We start from the raw sequence: 22,656 nt of genomic DNA, 5'->3' as shown, positions 1-22,656 counted from the left end.
TTAAAAAATGTAATTGCTTACAATTAAATTACTTCCCAAGCTATTCCCCTATAAACACACAACCCACTACAGAAAATAATGTAATAAAAGTAACATATTTATCAATTAATCAATTACAATGAATTACAAATTATATTTTAATTATTCACCAATTAATTAATTAACAATTAATTCTAAATAAATACCAATAAATAAAAGAACATATTTAATTAATTATAATTAAATTACTTCCCACCCTATTCCCCTATAAACCCACAACAGAAAACGAATAACTAAAATTAACAAATTTATCAATTAAAATTAATTACCAATTATATATTAATTAATTACCAATTAATAATTAATGGACAATTAATTTTAAATAAATACCAATAAATAAAATAACATATTTAATTAATTATAATTAAATTACTTCCCACCCTATTCCCCTATAAACCCACAACCCGCTACAGAATTATATTACACAAATATTAAAAATTATTATTAACTTACCTTAAATTCGATATTTTCGTTGTCTATATTCTGTCGAGTCGATATTCTGTCCATTCTATATTTTTGATTCGGTATTATGTCCATTTTATTCGATATTAAAATTTTCTAGTCGATATTTTGGTAGTCTATATTCTGTCGAGTCGATATTATGTCTATTCTATATTTTTGATTCGGTATTATGTCCATTTTATTCGATATTAAAATTTTCTGGTCGATATTTTGGTAGTCTATATTCTGTCTAGTCGATATGTCTATTCTATATTTTTTACTCGCTATTATGTCTAGTCGATAATAAAAATTCGATATTTTGACTATCATTTTTAAGGGACGGCGTAGGGCTGGTTTGTCGTCACAGCCAGCAGAGGGAGGAGTGGCGGGCACTCAAACGCACATGATGGTTTGGCCGGCTGTCTTTGGTCGGCCAATAGGTCATGCGCACTTAGCATGTTCCCCATCTGGCTGTAATGCACAGCCTGGGTGGAGAACATGCACAGGCTCCGAGTCCCCGTATGAGCGCCGAACCACGGCACTCAGATCAATCACGACACTGGGGTCATGCTGGAGACAGGAGTGTTGTGATTAGCTAGGGGAGTTTGTGAGCCTGGCTGTTTCTGGAAGCCAGGAACTGAGGAATAACAGAGGCGAGGCGGTGGCCAGCAGGCAAGTCTTTTTTTTCTCTTCTCCAACCCCACGGCCCTTCTCCCCACCGCCTCTGGTGAATTTCCTATTTTTGTCAAATGTTAAAATCCTTTTGATCTAAACAACAAAAGTGGAAGGAAAGTAATGTAGTCTATCAACATAAAAATGCTAACTTAGTTGAATCTCAGTATATGTATATATATATATATATATATATATATATATATATATATATATATATATTGTACACAAGTGTGTTTTTTAAACAGATGTAGTTGCAGTTAGGGTGGTCAGAGATAGGAATTTTTATATTGTGTCCCTTAATAACTTTGCACCTGGTTGGCGAATGTCTGCGAACGCGAAACTTTGCAGACCTACTATCCTTGTTTCATTCTCGGAGCAGAGAAAGGTTTGCGGTGTTGGGTCAAGGGGGTGCATTTTACATAGACTTTTGTATTTTCGTCTAGCGTGAAAACATTCAGTTGTACTGGTACGATATTCAACAAGATGATATATTATGGTGCACAGATGTTATAAGTGTTTAAAAATGTGTTATATCTGTGGCCGCTGTAGTACTGCCTTACAACAGAGGTATACTGAGATGACAAATCATTAGCTGATTGGCTAATGACTGCCTTTACAAAATTAAAGCCAACCATGTTGTTTTCAGCTTCAGTTTCCCTTGGTTCTGTGTTATGCCTTATAATGTAGGTAAGTATTAGGTTTGGTATTTCAACGTGGTAATAGGTAGTGAAAAATATTTTTTTAATTACTACTGAGTACTGCAGTCTCTTCAAAAATTCTCCTGTGTCTACTGCAGATGACAATGCACTCATGAGACTCATAACTACTTTTTACATTAAGACTAAGAGTGTTGCCAAGAAAGTGAGAAAAATGGAGGCATACTCATGAGTGATCTGACCACTAGTTCTCTTTTGAATAACAAACCCAGTATCAGTACAGGAGGAGTAAAGGTCCGCGAGACCTTCTTGTTAGCAGTGCCATCACAGTGAACAATACCAGGAATTGTAGGCAACCGTGCAAGAATTATAAAGCCTGCAGACGTAGTAACACAAGGAAAACCTTCACTGTACTGTATGGGAAAGGGACAAAAACTATCAATCAATGATGAACTGGGCCAGGGACAGACTAATTTGCATGTAGCCAGGTTCTGAACTGGTATGGTGCAGTGAGCTAAAAAACGGTGATGGATCAAGCCCTGATCTTTTGACTGGGTAGGAGTGTTCTGCTTAATTCAGATGCTCTGTCCATCACCACCCCCTTTTCTGAATCGTTTTGGCCACTATAGGAGTGGAAGGGTATGCTCAGACATGAGTCCCTTGCTCACTGCACCATCAGGATTCAAGCAAGCCGGGCCGAAGACGGCTGTAATGCCAGAAACCGGTCCCCGGAAGCTTGTTTCCTTTCCAGTAAAGAATTGGCTTGGTAGTTTGGTCTGCCCTGTTCCCATGATGCACTGGGCCAGGGACAGACTAATTTGCATGTAGCCAGGTTCTGAACTGGGATGTTGCAGTGAGCTAAAAAACGGTGATGGATCAAGCCCTGATCTTTTGACTGGGTAGGAGTGTTCTGCTTAATTCAGATGCTCTGTCCATCACCACCCCATTTTCTGAATCATATGCTTTTCCAACATGGCACCTATGCTATTTTTTTTTGTCTTTTCATGATGTTTAACAATTTAGAGAGCTATTTAGCAATTTTATACGGAGCCTGGATTGATTTTGCATGTATGATGTATTTTTCTAAGATGGCGCCCATGTTATCTTGTTGATGTTTGCCCTTTCACAATGTTTATCACTTTAGAGAGCTTAAGAGAAGGGACTGGTGCCCTGCAGGCAATGTGATGAAGGCCGCAAGGTTGACACGGTCCAGGGTGTTTTGCCAAGAAGAAACTTTTTATTTGATCAATCTTCCTCTACCTTGTATGAACGGTTATCCCGTATTTTGGACTTGGTTAAGGAAATGGTTTACCGAGAGGTGCTCCCTTGAGGAAGGAGGTCACTTTTTGGACTCTGTAGATACATATCAAAAAGACACAGATCCAAATATAACAGACAATAAGACATTGTAAAATACAAACATATAAATGTTCTCCCCACGTTATGAGATCGTCAAGGCCAAGTTATCAAACTTAAAACCCTAAGATGCTCAGCAAAAAAGGTCACCAAAAGTGAGATACATGGTTGATTGAGAAACTAGCAATGCAGCATCTTGGCTGAAACAAATTTTAAACAGACTTCTTCTGATTGAACAAAATGGTAATTTCAAGCACCTGAGAATTCAAATTACACGGTGAGAGAAACAATCCGCTTCACAGGTAGAACTCCTTCAATACAGGACCTTAATTGACAGTTTTAAAGGTAAATGGTTTTTGCTGAAAAAGAAACACATTTGATTTCACCACTGTGGTATGCAATCAAAATACTTAATTGGCCCATTATCACAGATGTGTATCACCATCCTGTGAAAAAATATTTACTAGTGCTTCATTTAGAAGGTCATATTCCCTTTTTGTCACTCTTGGTTTTAAGAAAACCATCCAGCAATTACTAAGAATTAACCACTTGATCACTGTGAAAACAGTCCACTTCGTAAAATGGCCTGTAGCAACACTAGAATTTAGATAAACACTATACTGAATGTGATTTACTTTTGTTATTGAAGCTGGGTAAATGGTGTGTATCAAAAAGCATACATTAATAATAGCTTTATGAAGGGGAAGAGTGTATTAGTCTTCATCTTTGTTAGTTAGTGGAGTCACTGCTTTTAAACTATATAGATCTACGGTTAACTGGGATCTTTTGGAAATTACTAATACACTGTTCACTTCTTTATCTTGACAAAACTCAGTGTGAAGAGGGTGTATATATATATATATATATATATATATATATATATATATCTATATCTATATCTCTATATATCTATATCTATATCTATATATATATATTCACTGAAAAAACCATAGGTTATAGACCATATATAGTAAGGAATTAGCATTTACAAAACCTTGAAAATTCACTGAAAAAACCATAGGTTATAGACCATATATAGTTAGGAATTAGCATTTACAAAACCTTGAAAATTCACTGAAAAAACCATAGGTTAGAGACCATATATAGTTAGCTGGACATTTTATTGACATAAAACCAATGAAATTCCATATATAGTTAGTTGCACTAACTATATATCGCGCACCCGCAATCCACTGCTGATGATGTCACATATTATATAATTCATGACATGGTCAGTGACATCACTGATGACATCTCAAATGACATCACTGATGACATCACTGATAACAACATCCAGTGATTTTTTGTTTCTGTAAAGTTTAAATATGTCTTACATATTGAAGAATGAGTGGATGTGTAAGTGTCTGGACGAAGGATTTAGTAGGTGCATGACTGACTGTATGAGTGAGTGATTAAATGTGTCTCACTGAGTGCATGGGTTAGTGACTAAACTGTCTTAACTTGTGCATCATTATGTCTGTTGTTCTGTAAACTGCTGCATGTGTTGATCAGTAGCTATATGAGTAACTATATGGGTTATTGATTGATTGCCCAAGTATTTGTATGGGAGACTGAGTGTGTGTGTGTGTGTGGCTAGCTGGGAGGTGTGTGACTCTGTGCAGATCAATGTGTACTTGTATCAATGATTGTATAAGAAGGTAAGTATGTGTTAGTATATGTTTGAAAATGTAAGGTGCTCTATGTTTAACTGTATAGACAAGAAAATGAAAGTGTCATTGATTCTTTACAGGACTGACTAGGTGTGTGAGTAACTCCATGAATGAGTGGCAGACTGTGAGTGTCTGTATAGGTGTATGAGTGCATATGATAGTGTTGTAAAGATGAGTGATTGTATGTATGAATGATTGTATGGGTGAATGAGTGAAGGTGTGTGTAGACGTAGCAATCAGTGAGTGCGTACGTAGTAACTAGTATTGGTGTGTCAATGGTTTTAAAAATTATACTCTATATTTAACACTGGGTGAAACAGAGGTTATATTAAAATGTGAGGAGATGCATTGTATTGTCACATGAATGATATCATCAGTGATGTGGTCATTGATGTCAAATGAGATGTCATCAGTGATGTCATCAGTGATGTCATTTGAGATGTCATCAGTGATGTCATCAGTGATGTCACTGACCATGTCATGAATGATGTTATATGTGACATCATCAGCAGTGGATTGCGGGTGCGCGATATATAGTTAGTGCAACTAACTATATATGGAATTTCATTGGTTTTATGTCAATAAAATGTCCAGCTAACTATATATGGTCTCTAACCTATGGTTTTTTCAGTGAATTTTCAAGGTTTTGTAAATGCTAATTCCTAACTATATATGGTCTATAACCTATGGTTTTTTCAGTGAATTTTCAAGGTTTTGTAAATGCTAATTCCTAACTATATATGGTCTATAACCTATGATTTTTTCAGTGAATTTCAATGGTTTTTTAATAGCAAATATCATAAGCTGTCGAATGTCAAGTACGTGGTAAGTAAAAACATTTTCGTGTTTATGCACACTGATCTGCTTTGAATGTTGCCCCCCACCCCTCATTTCTATTAGGAGTACTCTCTCTTTGCAGATAGTGAAGGGTAGTTAACGCAGGCCTTTGCCCCCGTTGTAATCCGTCGTGCCTGCTTCTCTCTCCATTTGATTGATTGTTCTCTTTGGTTCATTCTCTATTTACAAACAAGCACAGAGTCGCAATACTCTGTTTAGTCTTTGCAGATAGCGAAAAATCGTGTAAAAAAACAAAAGGAATCGAGCAAAATCAGTAGGCCACTAATGGGATCTCTTTTTGACCTCGCTAAAATAGAAACATTAGGAACAACCTGTTGAAAATAGCAATGTGTATGTACATAAGCGGCGTTCATTTGTGTTCACAGTACCCCTTGTTGATTGTTTGAATCGAGCATTGAATTGTTCGAAGTTGGTTCTCTTAAGGATCTTCTCTGCCTGCAAACAAGGAAGAATAGGAATATTCTCTCTCCCTTTGCAGATAGTGAAGGGTAGGTAACGCAAGCCTTTAACACGTCGTACCTATTTCATTCCTCATTGATTGATTGATTGTCCGAACATTGACTGTTTGGGAATTAGTTCTTTTTGGAGGTATTCCCTGTTTGCAAATAAACGTAGGAAAATCTTTGCAAGTAGTGAAAGGGTAGGTAATGCGGACCTTTCTCCCCCGTTGTAATCTGTCATGCCTATCTACTCCCCACTGATTGATGCACCTGTTTCACCCGGACCATTTACTAGAGATATCTGGCCCAACAAGAGAGCACCCCTAGTGAAAAGGACATATGCAATAATAACGAAGTGATCACTGTATCCTGTTAACAGAAACTTTAGCATGAAACAACCTGGAAAGAAAAGAATAGGAAAACGAAAATCAGTAGGCCACTGATGAACTTTTTATTAAATAACAAACAAAGAAACGATAACAATACGTAATGATAAAACCTATTATTGTCCTAGAAACAAGAAACGTTAGAAGTAAGCCCGTAATAAGAAACCTGAAAACATCGCCCCTCACTGCCCCAAAACGTGTCTGTCCCACCGCCTGCCACGGCCAAATAACGGCAAACTGGGAAAGATAGAAGTCAGCAGACATCCGCCCCATTCTAGAAACTTCCAAAGGGCAACAGGTTTTCGGCTACGCCCAGCCGGAAGCAACACATATAAGGCGGGTCCTGCTGCCACGCCTCGGAGATCATCACGTAGGGTGTAGTCGGAGGAGAGGCCGAGGCCGAGGCCAGCGGGACCCGGCCAGGGGGATTGACAACGCTGGAGAGTTGCAGGGGGGGGAATGTCCGTGTCCTCGACCCTCCCCTCTCTCTCCCAGTCCGGCCGCGGTGGCCCTTGACAGTTTCAGGTAGTCCCGCCACATTCTCTACCAGTCCGGCCACCAACGGCCGGGGCCGATGGGATCCGGCTGCAGCCGATAAACCAAGGAACCCGTTCATGGGGCCAGAGCAAGGGGCGTCCGGCCGACATCCACCGGAAGCCCGGCCCGAAGACGGACGGGACACTTCTTCTTTCTTGAATAATGGCTTTGACAACACTGGGGGGGATGTCTTGCACATGCCTCCGACCCCCCCCCCCCCTCGTCCTCATCACCTGGTCCGGCCATAACAAATCTCAAGCGAGACGCCGTGGGGTGCACTGGGAGGGAGAGACGGTGCGAACAGGCCTCTCCCGCCTCCCCAGTGGAGGCTTCCCACCTGCACCCTCAGCGCTCCAGGTGCCCGGAAAAGGGTTCTTCCACTGTGGCGATGCTGCAACGTCTCGCCCGGCAGGGTGGAGCCCGTCCGCTCATTTGACCCCGCGATCGCCAGTAGCTACCGAACTCTCAAAATGGCGATCGACCTGGCAAGAGCGGGCCCAGCATAAAGAAATGGCCCGGTCACTGGTTGACTCCACCACAGTAGTCCTCCACGACCTTGAAGATTCTAGAGGAGCCGCGGGAGTCTCCGACCCCCGCAGACCCCCCCGATGGGGAATGACTGCCATGATCGCCCGTGGAGTGACGAAACTGTATCCGCGGGACGTCGGCGCTCCCATGCTGGCGCCAGCCTCACTTTGAATTACTAGAATCCTGCAAACCTCAGTTCTGGTGAAAGCACACTGTGACCCGGTAGGAAAAATTGTTGCACCCCCTCCCCTTTTTGACTGATAGTTCAAACCACCGATCCTTTCCTTTGCCCTTTTACCAGAACTTTGGACTGCCTCCCCCTCTTTTACATTTTCTAGAGAAAACAAAACATTAACCACTACATTAGCATAGCAGTTGACACCAGAACTGTTTTCAAATTGAAAACCAACAACATCTTCAACAGAATCCTTTTTGTTTCTGCTGTGACCCTGCTACAGCACAGGCATTGTCCCCAGCAGTAATTCTGCAATGCCAGTAAGAATACCTGTGGTGCCTACTGGACTCACTCACCCCCGCGGCGCCCCACGCCGTTATTTGCTGGGCGGCAACTTACTAGACATCACCTTCGTGCCATCTAGATTTATGCGCGTTCTGCTGCCTTGGAACTATTCGCACAACAGACTGCTACTGACGACCCACCCCCAGGCAACATCTTCTGAATTTTCATAATTTGAAAGAACTAGTAACATGTCCTCATCAGGAATTTCCTCATGAAAAGTCTGCAATGATGATTCTTGTAACTCTATGGTCTCCAAACATTCGATAAATTCGCCATCAAGAGATTGATCAAAAAAATCATTCAAGTCATCTCCTCCTTGTGAGAAAATTTCATTATTGGTGCTGTCAATTTCAATAAATGTATTGGATAATTCAAAAGAAATTGCCACGGTCTCTTCGTTGTTTAAATGTTTTTACTGTTTTTGTTTTGTTGTATATATTTATAAGTTATTAAAGTTTTATAATCCTACTACTTTGTTGGAGTGCTATATATTTTTAATGTGACACATAAATGTAAAAACTTTGATGTACAAAGAGTCATCCCTGGAATCTTCCGCTTCAGGCTCGGTCCCCTCCCCAATCACAATACAGGATGGTTTTCAGATAGTAGGAACACGTGTGGTGTGACGGATCTCATCGGGTGTGGGCCTTGATCTACTATAACTCCTTTGAAGAGGGGTGATTCTTTACAGCTGGGGCCATAAACTACATCTGCAGGGCTAGCTGATAGCCTGGACAATCGGACACAGAGGAAGAGGAGTGTCAGAGGGTGCGGTAGTGAATAGGGCGAAAGGGAGGTGTCGGGCGGGCACAGAGTGTGATTCTCAGGGGAGAGCAGCGCAGATGGGGAGAGGTTTATTGCCCATGCATAACACAGAGAGCGGGGGTGACCAGTGCCTGGGGAAGATGCTTGCGAGGGTGGGGAGCCATGCTACGAATCGACAGCGTGCAGAGAGTGGGTCTGGTCAAGGCATCTAAAATGGCTGCCGTGCACGACAAAAGTGTGGCATTTCAAAAAAGGCAAGATGGCACAAACAATTATTTCAACACTTCCTCATTTCCTTCGAATCGAACGGTAACAGACGTTGGTGCATATTACCAAAGTTAAGCGATATTTATCGCTAACGATGCTTACCAACGAATTTTTTACCGCTAAGCATCGTCAGAAATTATCGAAGATAAACCTTGCTATTATCAAGGTTTATCGCAAATGCGATAAAAAACGACCGCAATGCATTAATATCGCTGAAAACTCAGCGATATTCATGCATTACCGAGCTAATGCTCTTAGCCATGTTATCCACCTCCCATTGGATAACATGGCTAAGAACTGCTCAGGGCAGGTGTTACTTTTTGGAGATATTCGCGCTTAGCGCGAATATCTCCAAAAGTTGGTAATAGGAGATATATATCTTGCATGTTGTAATGCAAATTATTGTGGTATATGGAACTCATACCATAATCTCTCAGGAAAGCATAAACTGATCCTTTTGGGACCGCCTGAGAAGGCCTAGGGGGTGAGGGGTACTCTACTTTGCCCCCTTTTCACGTTCCAAACTATTTTATTTTACTCTCTTCTGTAATTACACAAAATAGCAGCGATAAGATGCATCAGAGACACACAGTGAGAGAAAGGAGGCCGGAGATGAAGAAGAGATGTCAAATACACATTGGAGATAATATAGTGGGAGAAGGGAAGTAAATATGAGTAAACTTACCATGTAACATAAAAATGTTGCACTCTATACTATAAGTCTCATTTTATACTACAATCACTTCGCTACAACCTCATAAATTAAAAATAAAAATGAATAATGTCTCAAACAATTTTTGATTTCTAAATATAAATTTATTCTTCTGAATTTTCTAAATTTGAAAGAACTAGTAACATGTCCTCATCAGTAATTTCCTCTTCAATCATCTCATCTGGAATCTCCTCATTAAAAGTCTGCAATGATGATTCTTGTAACTCTATGGTCTCCAAACATTCGATAAATTCGCCATCAACAGATTGATCAAAAAAATCATTCAAGTCATCTCCTCCTTGTGACAATATTTCATTATTGGTGCTGTCAATTTCAATCAATGTAGTGGAATCATTCAAGTCATCTCCTCCTTGTGACAATATTTCATTATTGGTGCTGTCAATTTCAATCAATGTAGTGGACAATTCAAAAGAAATTGCCACGGTCTCTTCATTGTGAGCCATTTTATTTTGAAATTGCTTGCTGTAAATTGCAGAAAAAAATAATCACTTTCATTTATCGTTTTTAGTAATACATAATATAAAACTAACTTTATCAAGTATTTAGTATAACAGAAGGACTGCAAATAAATAACAGAAAACATTTTTCAAATCATCTTCAAGTGTACAACATAGTTCCCCTTACAAATTAACAACTCACCTTTTTAAAAGTAGGAGAAGTGTTAGTACTGTGTAAATCAAACACCAGAAATTCACCACCAAAAATTCCTCACAAATGTACCTCAGACAGTAGTATCACAAAATGGCTGTGGTTTCCTCTCATTTGAGATATATACATAACCAATTAACTTTCATCACACACAAATACAAAACCAAAGTAACATTTTAATTGGTTCTAAATTTCAACACTTTCAAATGTGTTTTCCCCATGCAATTTTCCATAGGACATTTACATACGTCTACAGCCTGAATGGCTGAACGGAATTACACCAAACTTGGCAAAATGGTACATCAAACCTAAGAGGTCAGGAAGGATCTACTATGCCCCCTTATGGTCATTTGCCCCTTCGCTTTGGCCTCCTCTTGTCTCTCGATCCTACCGAGAGACAAGATGGCGGCCGCTACGGACTGTTTGGAATGTTCACAGACGCCGGAGAACCAATCGGCTTCGCTTCACAAAGCTCCGTACCGCGAAAAGTCCGCGAACCGGAGCGCTGCCCGGTCCGCTGTTACAGATATATATCTTTTTTTGAACGTTAATTTCTCAAAATCCACTGAAGCACATATATTGAGACCTAGCAAAGGCAAAGTTTCGTGCAAATCCATTCAGCCGTTCGGGCTAAAAGTGAGGCCAACCGCCCTATGGGAAACTCAATGTTAAAAACACGTTTTGGGACCCCCCTTTTTTCTCGGCCCCCCCTTGACGAAACCCCCCCAAATTTTCAGGGGCTGCTCAGAAACAAAATGTTCCATTTTCCTGAAAATTTCAGCCAATTCCGTCCACAAACGCCAAAGTTATTAGACATAGAATTTTCAAAAATCCCATAGAGAAAAAATCCTAACTATATATACCTACTGGCGACCGCCAGTAGGTAATATATATATATATATGAGGCAGAAGACGTCTTGGCAGCAGTTCAGCAAAAGACAAGACAAACCCAATGATGGTGCAATATTGTTTATTGTAGCCCAAACACCACACCGACCATTACGCGTTTCAGCCCGCGAAGGGCCTTGATCACATGACAAGCGCTGAGCAGGAGAGGTGACCCTTTTAAAGTGCTATATGATATATATATATAACAACACCTCCCTCCGAAGAAAACAGGCTGGGGTCCAGAGGGAATTCCTTGAGGGAAGCTTTATTCATCAGGCACAGAGAATTAATGGCGAGGAGCAGAATAGTGGCGGCATATGCATTTCGGGCGTGTGGAAGTGCCCTCATCAGCGCCCATCACTACAGCGTATGCATTTCTCAGTCCCGCCTCTCTTCAAGTATAGGCGGGTAAGTAGCTCCTCCCCCACCACAATACATTCACCTGCTTGTTCTGTAAAGTCTAATGCTTCCTGCAGCTCCCAGAATGCTCCGTGGTGAGCACTCGGGGTGGTGAAATGGAGGATGAACAAATGTCAATGATGGAGCAGAATCTTCCAAACGGGCTGGAGCACTGTTCTCCCCGCACTGCGTCCAAAGTCACATTGCTTCCCCTCGGGTCCCCTCGGTCCCCCGCTACCACTAGGCTCAGAAAATTACCGAACAGGGGCCCAATGTGCAGTACACGCGGGCCTCCCAAGGTGAATACCTCGGACCTCTTAGGCCCATTCCAAGCGTTGTGGTGGTCACCGGATTAGTCGATTCCTCGACTCAGAAAACATGCAGCGAAGCAATGCCAGCGTAATCCGGGTCCTTATGCGGCAGGGACACCCATATTGTGCCACTGGCTGGTGCAAAATTGTATGGCACGACACCTCCCTCCGAAGAAAACAGGCTGGGATCCAGAGGGGATTCCTTCAGGGAAGCTTTATTCATCAGGCACAGAGAATTAATGGCGAGGAGCAGAATAGTGGCGGCGTATGCATTTCAGGCGTGTGGAAGTGCCCTTGTCAGCGCCCATCACTACAGCGTATGCATTTCTCAGTCCCGCCTCCCTTCAAGTATAGGCAGGTAAGTAGCTCCTCCCCCACCAAAATACATTCACCTGCTGGTTCTGTAAAGTGTAATGCTTCCTACAGCTCCCAGAATGCTCCCTGGTGAGCACTCGGGGTGTTGAAATGGAGGATGAACAAATGTCAATGATGGAGCAGAATCTTCCAAACGGGCTGAAGCACTGTGCTCCCCGCACTGCGTCCAAAGTCACATTGCTTCCCCTCGGTCCGCCGCTATCACTAGGCTCAGAAAATTACCGAACAGGGGCCCCATGTGCAGTGCGCGCGGGCTTCTGGAGGTGAATACCTCGGACCTCCTAGGCCCATTCCAAGCGTTGTGGTGATCACCGGATTAGTCGATCCCTCGACTCAGAAAACATGCAGCGAAGCAATGCCAGTGTAATCCGGGTCCTTATGCGGCAGGGAACCCATATTGCGCCACTGGCCGCCGCAAAATTGTATGGCACAACACCTCCCTCCGAAGAAAACAGGCTGGGGTCCAGAGGGAATTCCTTGAGGGAAGCTTTATTCATCAGGCACAGAGAATTAATGGCGTGGAGCAGAATAGTGGTGGCGTATGCATTTCAGGCGTGTGGAAGTGCCCTTGTCAGCGCCCATCACTACAGCGTATGCATTTCTCAGTCCCGCCTCCCTTCAAGTATAGGCAGGTAAGTAGCTCCTCCGCCACCAAAATACATTCACCTGCTGGTTCTGTAAAGTCTAATGCTTCCTACAGCTCCCAGCTCCCTATGTATAGTCTTAAATCTTAAATCAAGCTTTTTGTTTAATAGAACCAATGAAACCCCAGCATACTGGGTGTCAGAGGAAGGAGTTTTAATCTTTCCATGCAAATCCATTGAGTTTCCTCTGAGGTTGCTGGCCACTGGTGAAAAGTTGGCTAGATGTACCACTTAAATCTTCCAGGTGTGAATAAGAAAAGGGGGAGATGCAGCTAAGGGCGTATTATAGTAAGTCTTTCATGAGGTTGAACAAGCCTGTTTATTTTTACAGCAATAGTGATTCAGTAAAATGTTTTGCTAAAATGCAGGAATTACATTTGTCGCTGGGAACCCTTAGCAATGGACTATTCAGGTCCCACTGATACTGTACCGGACACCGACACTGATATTGTTGATCTGATCATCTATTTAGAAAATAACTGTCCTGTATTACTGGTATATCAACGATAATACAAGCCATTTCAAGGCATATGCAAAGGTTAGATGGGGTCCAAGGGGAGAGCTTACTGAGGCAATCCCCCATACAGAGAGGTGTAAGGCAGGACTGTGTACTGGCACCACACTTATTTTCAAATGATGCTCCGAATTACCTTTTGGGATGTACACTTGACTCACCAAAGTTAGGTGGGGTGCCAGTACCCGCTCTTTTATTTACGGACAACACTATTTTAGTGTCGCAGACCCCGAAGGGCCTTAAAGAGCTATTCGATTCTTTTAGTGTTTATTGCGATTCCAAGGGCCTAGAAATTAACTCTAGCAAAACAAAATATATGGCAGTCAATCCACACAGATTATTCAAGAACAATATAACTGTCCAAAAACAAAAACTAGAATATGTGACACTTTTTAACTAACTAGGCATAACACTAGACACCAAAATGACCTGCCATCCACATTTGGAAAAAAGTAAGACTATCTTGAGTCAAAACTCCATACCAATAATAAAAAAAACACTGGAATAGCATCACAAAGGCAGTGTCCCCCGCACTTGAAGTATATAAATACAGGGTACAAGCAGCATCCCTAGTCGGTGCAGAAATATAGGGGGGGGCTAGCTGTAGGAACACATTTGCCAGGCAAGAAAATACGTTTTTTAGATTGCTGCTACGTCTTCATGTGCAAACACATATCATACCCATTGTTATGGACTTGGATATAAAACACATTGACCATCAGGACATATTGAGTCCTTTGTTGTTTTGGGTACGAATATGGATTACAACAGAACTAGCTAGTTACAAGGAAGGGTTAAAGGAGATCCTAGGGTTAGACAAAAATAACACTCTCCAGTGGGTTAAGCATGTGCATACATATTTTGATAAACTTGGGCTAAAGCACTTTTGGGAAACTCTTATTCTACTGACAGCAACAGCCAAAGAGACATTGAAAACGGCTTTCTGGGCGTTTATATTGAATAGTGTTTCCCACGACCGAGAAACAGGCAAATTAACGTCTCAGTTCCTGCTTATAAACCCATTCCCTGTTTTTGAACAATACCTGTATGAGGTACAGCCCCAGTTGGCAATAACACTGTACATAAAATTTAGCTGTGGTATACTGCAAATTAATTCTAACACAGCAAAATGGGGTCAAAGACTGATGTGACTAATAATGATGACTGCTGTGTCTTATGTCAACACAATTCACCAGAAAATGCATTACATATCTTATTCTTTTGCCTTGTATATGCCATGCCAAGGCATAAATAGATTAAACCCATTTGTCGAAACCTGGGAACTAGGTCTTGTTCTGAAGCAGTTAGAATACTAAAAACTAATACCTTACAGAAAATTGATTTAGTATCAGTAGATTCTTATTTGCTGTGGGTATATTGAGAGAGAAAAAAGGTTTGAAATGTTTATGTTTTAAAGTGTAGCTGTAATTTCCAGCATGTACTTTCTTATTTTTGCACTTGCTCTTTGAAAATGGGTAGTGGTCTGAACGAACTGATCTCGTTTTGTTCCATTTTGTCTACATGCACTTTCAAATAATCTGCACTTTGGTTGCTGTCACGACTCTTAAACTTATTCTCCTGTGGTTTTACCTATAAAGGATTAGAAGCATAGTATCTTTTTATTACATTTTAATCGTAACATTTTCATTGTCTGTGTTATTTTCAATATCAAAAGAATGTCTTAAATTTTAAATCATGCTTTTAAAATCAAACATATATAAAATGTTTATTGCGCATCTTTTATGGTTTTATAAACCGAAATAAAGATTTAGTTAATGAATGAATGATCCAGTAAAATGTTTTGCTAAAATGCAGGAATTACATTTGTCGGCGAGAACCCTTAGCAATATACTATTCAGGTCTCACTGATACTGTACCGGACACCGACATTGATAGTGTTGATCTGATCATCTGTTTAGAAAATTACTGTCCTGTATCTACTGGTATATCAACGACAAAACAAGCCACTTCAAGATAGATAGTATTTCATATTTTACGCTTTTTACTAATTAGCAAGCAAATCTTTCCCTGGGAGACCTAAAGCATATTAAACTAAAGCTAAAAACTGTTGTTGCAGCTCTGTTGAGACATGTTCCTATTTCAGAGATATGTAAAGCAGCTCCACAGAGACCTGTATATACATTTACCACACACAAATGTCTGGAATCAGACTCCAAGGAAGATGCCGGAGTAGATCATGTTTCTCGCGCACATTATAGCAACAAACAGTAACTGGATTTTTGATATTTTTGTCTAAATAGGCTGAGGAAAAAATAGCAGGTTAAATGTTAAATTAGAGGCTTTACAACATTTGGATTAATAGATTATGCTGATGACCTCCAAATCAGGTAGAATAGTTCTGTAATAATGGACAGTTCAGTTAATGTGAAAAGATAACTTATTCACCACATTGAGGCAATGTGTTGTGCCTATCCACACAGGAAGGATTCGAATGATTGCCATCAGTGGACTAAAAGTGATTTCCCTTTGTATTTTGAAGACTTCACTTTTGCGAAGTTTGTACATCTGAGGACTGTGCGTTGTAGTTACTTGGTGTGTTTCCTCAAATGTTAAAGATACAAATGTATGTAAACATAGCATTTAAGTAAAGTATGAAACTTTATGTATAGCAACCCCACGGTTGCAGACCTCAATCCTAGTTTTCCAGTTTAAAGTCAGTACCCAAACCTGAGCATTTCTGTCCTGCGCACTGCATCCTGAAGTTCCATCAACCGTTCTTTATACTGGTTCCTCTCCATGAGCACACGTGCCATCTCAGACCGAGTGAACCTCTTGCGCTGGGCTGCTGGCACATCTGCCTGGTCAAAAAAAGCAAAGGGTAATAAGATGAGACCTCCAAGTTTGAATGAAAACTCTTATGTCATACAGAGGGCATCATACATACAAAAACATTTCCTTGCAATTGGTAAGGATAAAGTTACCTTTAAGGAGACCGCATTACTCCTAATACTCCTATACTACTACACTCCTAGTCCACAGGCTCGTTAGTATCATCAATTTGTTGGTACAGTTGCCTCCCAGTACGAAAATGCTTCTATAGCTACAATATAAAGATGTGTGTAACCATTATCAGGCATACATGCTTATAAGGGCATGCCCCATTCCCGCAAGCAGGGTGATCAGTTGCCAGTTTTTCCTTTTTCTAATGAATAATTAAGACAGTGTTATGTTTCTGTATGGTGGATGAGGGGCGGTTTTGCTAATGGGAGAATTCACAGAATAGGAGTAACGTGGAACCTAGCACCACATTCTCTTTCTCAGGCTTAAAACAATGTTATTTTCAAACATTTGCAAATAATTGTGAACTTGTTACTGTAGGAAGGCCCCCAGAGAGTAATTTAGAAGCTAAAAGAACAATGCTAAAGAGTGCAGGGTATGTGGACGCCGAAGAAAGAAAAAAAGAATGCATCTTACATCAGAAAATTAGCAACATTAATGAGAAATGACAGTACTAGTAATCACATAGTTCTGAAGTTTTTCCCCCATATTAAGTTCAGTAGAACATTTCAATTGAGATATTATTATTTAGATCATTCGCCCAATCATTCTTGTTATCCAAGAAGGAAAGGTTGTTTACCTGTAATTCACATCAAAGTCATAAGCACTGAATAGTTTTGCACACGTGTGGGAATTCTGGAGCACTCTTAAAATGTGTGTGTATATATATATATATATATATATATATATATATATATATATATATATATATATATATATATATATATATATATATTACCTACTGGCGATAGCCAGTGGGTATATATAGTTAGGATTTTTTCTCTATGGGATTTCTGAAAATTCTATGTCTAATAACTTTGGCGTTTGTGGACGGAATTGGCTGAGCAGCCCCTGAAAATTTGGAGGGGTTTCGTCAAGGGGGGGCCAAGAAAAAAGGGGGGTCCCAAAACGCGTTTTCCCCATTCATTTTTCCATAGGGCGGTTGGACTCACTTTTAGCTCGAACAGCTGAATAGATTTACATGAAACTTGGCAAAATTGTAGATATGGCTTGCCCGACGTGCCTTTGCTATGTCTCAATATATGTGCTCCAGTGGATTTTGAGAAATTAACGTTTAAAAAAATATACATATCTGTGACAGCGCTCCGGTTAGCGCCCCGGTTCGCGTACCTGACGCGTAACGGAACTTCGCGAAGCGAAGCTGATTGGCTCTCCGGTGTCTGTCAACATTCTAAACAGTCCGGAGCGGCCGCCATCTTGTCTCTCGGTACGATCGAGAGACAAGATGTGGTGAAAAACGAAGGGGGAAATGAAGGAAAGGGGGTAAGGTAGACCACTCCTGACCCCCTAGGATTGATGAGGGGGATATTAAAGTGCCCCGCGATTTTTCGCGGTAGAGGCGCTTCCCGGTACGCGAACCGGGCAGCTAACCGGCAGCGTAACGGGAGTCCGCCATCTTGTGTTTTTGGAGCGTCCAGTTCGCGTACCGGGTAGCGTCCCGGTAAGCGTAACAAGGGAAAAACCAAGAGAAACAGTAAAAAAAAAATTAAGGGAATAGATTTCCAGCAAACTTGGCAAAATTGTAGGGACTGTTTGTTTGATGTGCCTTTGCGAGGCCTCAAGATATGTGCACGTGTAGATTTTGTCTAATTAAGGTTAAAACAAATATATATATCTGTAAGCGTGCTCCGGCACGCTTACGTTACGGGTTTTGTTTGCGCTGCAGAGCCGATACGTCACGGTTATGCGACGCGTCATGAGGCGTCTCACGTGGCTACGTGATACGTCACGTAATAAAGAATATATTTTACAGCTATAGATATTAGCTTTTAAAAAAACAATGAAATTCACTGAAAAAACCATAGGTTATAGACCATATATAGTTAGGAATTTGCATTTACAAAACCTTGAAAATTCACTGAAAAAACCATAGGTTAGAGACCATATATAGTTAGCTGGACATTTTATTGACATAAAACCAATGAAATTCCATATATAGTTAGTTGCACTAACTATATATCGCGCACCCGCAATCCACTGCTGATGATGTCACATATTACATCATTCATGACATGGTCAGTGACATCACTGATAACATCACTGATGACATCTCAAATGACATCACTGATGAGTGAATATATATATATATATATATAACATTCCACCCAAAGATGGAAAGGTCCACGCGGGTGAATAATCTGCCTTCTTTATTGATAGAAGCTCCGGAATGGGGGCGGAGTGCAGGACGATTTAAAAGCGGAAGCGCAGCTGCGTGTTTTACTGGGCAGAGGCATCTGAGGAAGGCAATTTAGCCGAAATGCATTATGCCAGTTCTGCTCTCCATTAGACCTTTCTCCTGATTTCTTCGAGTGACCCCTTCCTTCTGCTTGCTGAATATATATATATATATATATATATATATATATTATCCTCTCCAACAGCAGCAAGAAGAAGAGGCCACAGAGGGGATTCTGTAGAGGGGTCTTTTATTGCCACAAACACCAAAGTTCAGGGCGGATGCATTTCGGCATTATGAGCCTTCGTCAGCGCCAAATGGTGGTTGCAGTAGGCGGGTAATCATGCTGGTTTAAGTACCTCTTCCCCTCCTGTCAGGTGAAAGCCGGCTCCGCCCCCGAAAAGACAGCACGGAATGGGATTCGCTGCCTTAGGTACCCTGTAGGATGCCCAGTGCATCAGTACTACAGGTACCACAGTGTGTGTGTGTGTGTGTGTGTGTTTTTTTGTTTTTTTTCAGGATTGGGTTTTTGGTTTACTTGTTAGTCCCTAGTAAAGTGCACTGAGTGTGCCGTGTGCCAGGGCCTGTAAATCAAATGCTACTAGAGGGCCTGCAGCACTGATTGTGCCACCCACGTGAGTAGCCCTAAAAAGGTAACTCAGACCTGCAATTGCAGAGTCTGCACGCAGTTTGTAACTGCCATGTCAACGTGGCAAGTGCACCCACTTGCCAGGTCCTAAACCTTCCCTTTTCTATGTCAGTCATCCCTAAGGTAGGCCCCCAGGTACCCCGTGGGCAGGGTGCAGTGTATGTGAAAGGTAGGACATGCCCTGGTGTATGTGGCACGTCCTGATATTAAATTACAGCCCATTTTGTTTTTCACTATTGCAAGGCTATCTGTTCCCCATGGAACAGAATGGGAAGTTTGTTTATAACATCTTATAAACATAACTGGCCCTGGGAACTAGGTGGGAAAATAAAGTTTAGTATGCCTGAACTCATAATCTAAAGATGCATCTTTTAGTGAAGGTGATTTTTTACAGTCTGTGCTTGAAAATACCACTTTTAGAAAGTAGGTATTTCTTGCTCAGTCATCCCGTGTGGCTCTATTGGTTTGTGGATTGCCTGTCTGGGCTTTGGATGACAGAAGGCTGGGGAGCAGGAGTGGCTCCAGATAGTCTAGGTAGGGTCAGGAAAGGGCTGAATAGACCTGGGATGCAATGGGGGAAGGGGGAGGAGATTTCCTTGCACCTCAAAGAGCCTGGTCTGCCTCTGACAATGCCGTGTCCACCCCCTGCCAGGAAATAACACCAGAGAAGGCAGAACTGGTTCTGGATGGGTACATACACTCTCTGCCTAAGAGATCAAAGGATTTCGGGATATAAATATTGGGGTCCAGACGCCTGAACTTTAGAACTCTTTTGGATCAAGAAGACTGCCAAGACGAAGAGCTGGAGAAGCTGTGAGGAGGGACTACCACTTTGGTGTGTGCTTTACTGTGTTGGCCTGCAGTGGCTGCTTCTGTCTTGGGCAGTGAAAGGACTGGACTGAACTTTCTGCAATCTACTTTTGTGAGTTTCTCAAAGAGCTTGAGGTAGAGCTTGCCCCCTGTTCAAGAAGTCTCAGGAACAGCAAAGACTTCAAGCTCTTCTGCCCTCAGCATTGGGGACTGTGCATTTTGTGCTGCAACACGACGACGTCTACGACACCACTGCCGACTCAGTGTCCTGAAAGCACCGCAGAGGGCACCACTGCAACGCCGCAATGTGACCCTGGTCTCACCGATGATGCCTGTTGATGCCGCCACCGAGCCGTTGCTCCCACCGCGACCTGTGGCACCGCACTCCGCACTGCCTTGCTTCACGACGACGCTGTGGTATCCCCGACGACACTCCACACTGAAATCAAAGCTGCTGCTTGCACCGTGGTTTAAGGGCACTGCTCGTAAAGTTACATGATGCATCGCCCTCATCCTGCACCCCAGCCTTGGCCTACGGACGGCAGCGCCATCGACTCTAGTTCATCAGCCGTCGACAACGCTTCAGCAACTACGACGCCGCTGCTTGTACTGTGACCTGCCAGCATCGTGACGAGCACCGCCTTCATCTCGCACCGCGACCCTGGACTCACTGATGATGCCATCTGACGCCACCACCGAGCCGCTGCTCGCACCGCGACCTGAGGGCACCACTGGTGTTGACAGTGCTCTAACAGGAGCTGCTTTCCACCAAAACTTGAGAACTACCCAGAGTTCTCTCCTTTTTTGTATAAATATATATATATATATGTATATATGTATATATATATATATATATATATATATATATATATATATATATATATATATATATATATATATATTTATTCATCACAGAACTCCTCATTACTACCACACAGGCGAAATGAAGAAACTGACCCAGCGGCTTCAGGTAAGAAGATGTTTTTTAATCCAACCTTTCCAGTTAACGCGTTTCGAGCATCAAGTGCCCGTGATATATATATATATTTGCCAACAAACAGTTCGGAGGAATGCGCTTTTTGCATAGATGGTGCCGGTGTCGAGGATGGACTCCCCCTTGTTTACTTGTGACTCCACAAAATTTTCCACGCTGGAAATCACCGCACTCCAAGGGAATCAATATTTTAAATATTTATGGCAAATGTGCCATTAAACACCATCAATCACCACCAACGCGTTTCAACTCACACGGGTCTTCCTCACGGTAATGTGAGTCCATTCTCCATTTTAAAATGTATAGTGTTAACCCATTTCTTGCCTCTATGGTACATGTATTGTTCCATATATACAATTACTCGTTTGTTTGTTACAAATTAATTAAACAATGGCAGTTTCTGCCACAGTTAATGCCGCATGTTGCAATTTCAAAGCTTAAAGTCCTGCAGTTTCGCTATTTTTGTGCTGCACTATTTTGCATTTCTTTGACATGTTCCAAACCCAAATATATATCCTTGTTCGGAATCTTATTGTTCCTTTGCTGTTGTTTCAATAGTGCTTTATTGACAATCCTTGTTTAGTCACATAATCCTTCGTTCATGGTGTTTAAGGCATCCACTACTGGTTCACTCTGCGTCGCATAGTGCATTGTTTTTTCCGGTGTTGCGCAGGTTTTCCCCAGTTTAACCCTGCTCAGTGCATTAATATTCACCAAATAGTGTACAGGTCTTCCCCCCGTTATGTTGCTCCTTAGTGCTCTACGTGCACTTCATTCTGCACTTGTTTATTCAATAAAGCTTCTACAATTCATTGAGTCCATTGTGTATGTTCTTATGTATATGCCTTGTCCATGTTTGTTTTTCTTACACTTCTTATCTAGTAAATGACTGTCATTACTAAAAGCTAAGTGCTATATGTTTTAAGGATTGTTTATCTGTTGGTTTTGCACCATTTTAAGCGATCCATACCAGTTTTTAATTCAATATGCTGCTTGATGTTCACAGTTCATTTACATGTTCCTTGGGCGGTAAACTCTGTCAGTTGGCGTCACTTTTCACAAATGGATGTACAATTCCTCATCTTCATTGAGGCCATGTGGGATCTTGGTCTTGAATATGTTTAAGTTCATTTTATTTGCATAGTTAATTAAAACCATTGCAACACAGATTTCAAAGTTTCTTAAAACATCATTAACAAACACTTAAAATAGGTAATGAAATAGGAAATTCCTTTGAATTAAAAAGAAACTCAGCAAAGCCGGATAGAGCACATTTCTACACTATCTGCAGGATAGTGCTGGTCTCTGTGTTAAAAAGGTCTCGTCCTGTTCAGCCAT

At 41.5% G+C, this 22,656-nt stretch overlaps 1 protein-coding gene across 2 annotated transcripts in view; it reads right to left on the bottom strand.

Moving 5' to 3' along the window:
* The window catches only part of LOC144770421 (C-Jun-amino-terminal kinase-interacting protein 4-like), a 1,040,418-nt gene that overhangs the window by 386,243 nt on the left and 631,519 nt on the right, over positions 1-22,656 (bottom strand). Inside the window, exon 13 of one of the 2 annotated variants that reach the window (XM_078654929.1) lies at positions 16,339-16,469. In XM_078654929.1, coding sequence (XP_078511055.1) covers positions 16,339-16,469 — 131 coding nt within the window. Of the gene's footprint in view, positions 1-16,332; positions 16,470-22,656 lie in introns of both variants that reach the window. The other variant, XM_078654928.1, reaches the window with a different exon arrangement.

The sequence above is a fragment of the Lissotriton helveticus genome, chromosome 7 (assembly GCF_964261635.1).
Source record: "Lissotriton helveticus chromosome 7, aLisHel1.1, whole genome shotgun sequence".
NCBI lineage: Eukaryota > Metazoa > Chordata > Amphibia > Caudata > Salamandridae > Lissotriton > Lissotriton helveticus.
Note: the sequence above shows the minus strand (reverse complement) of the source record. Positions and strands in the feature narration are given on the sequence as shown.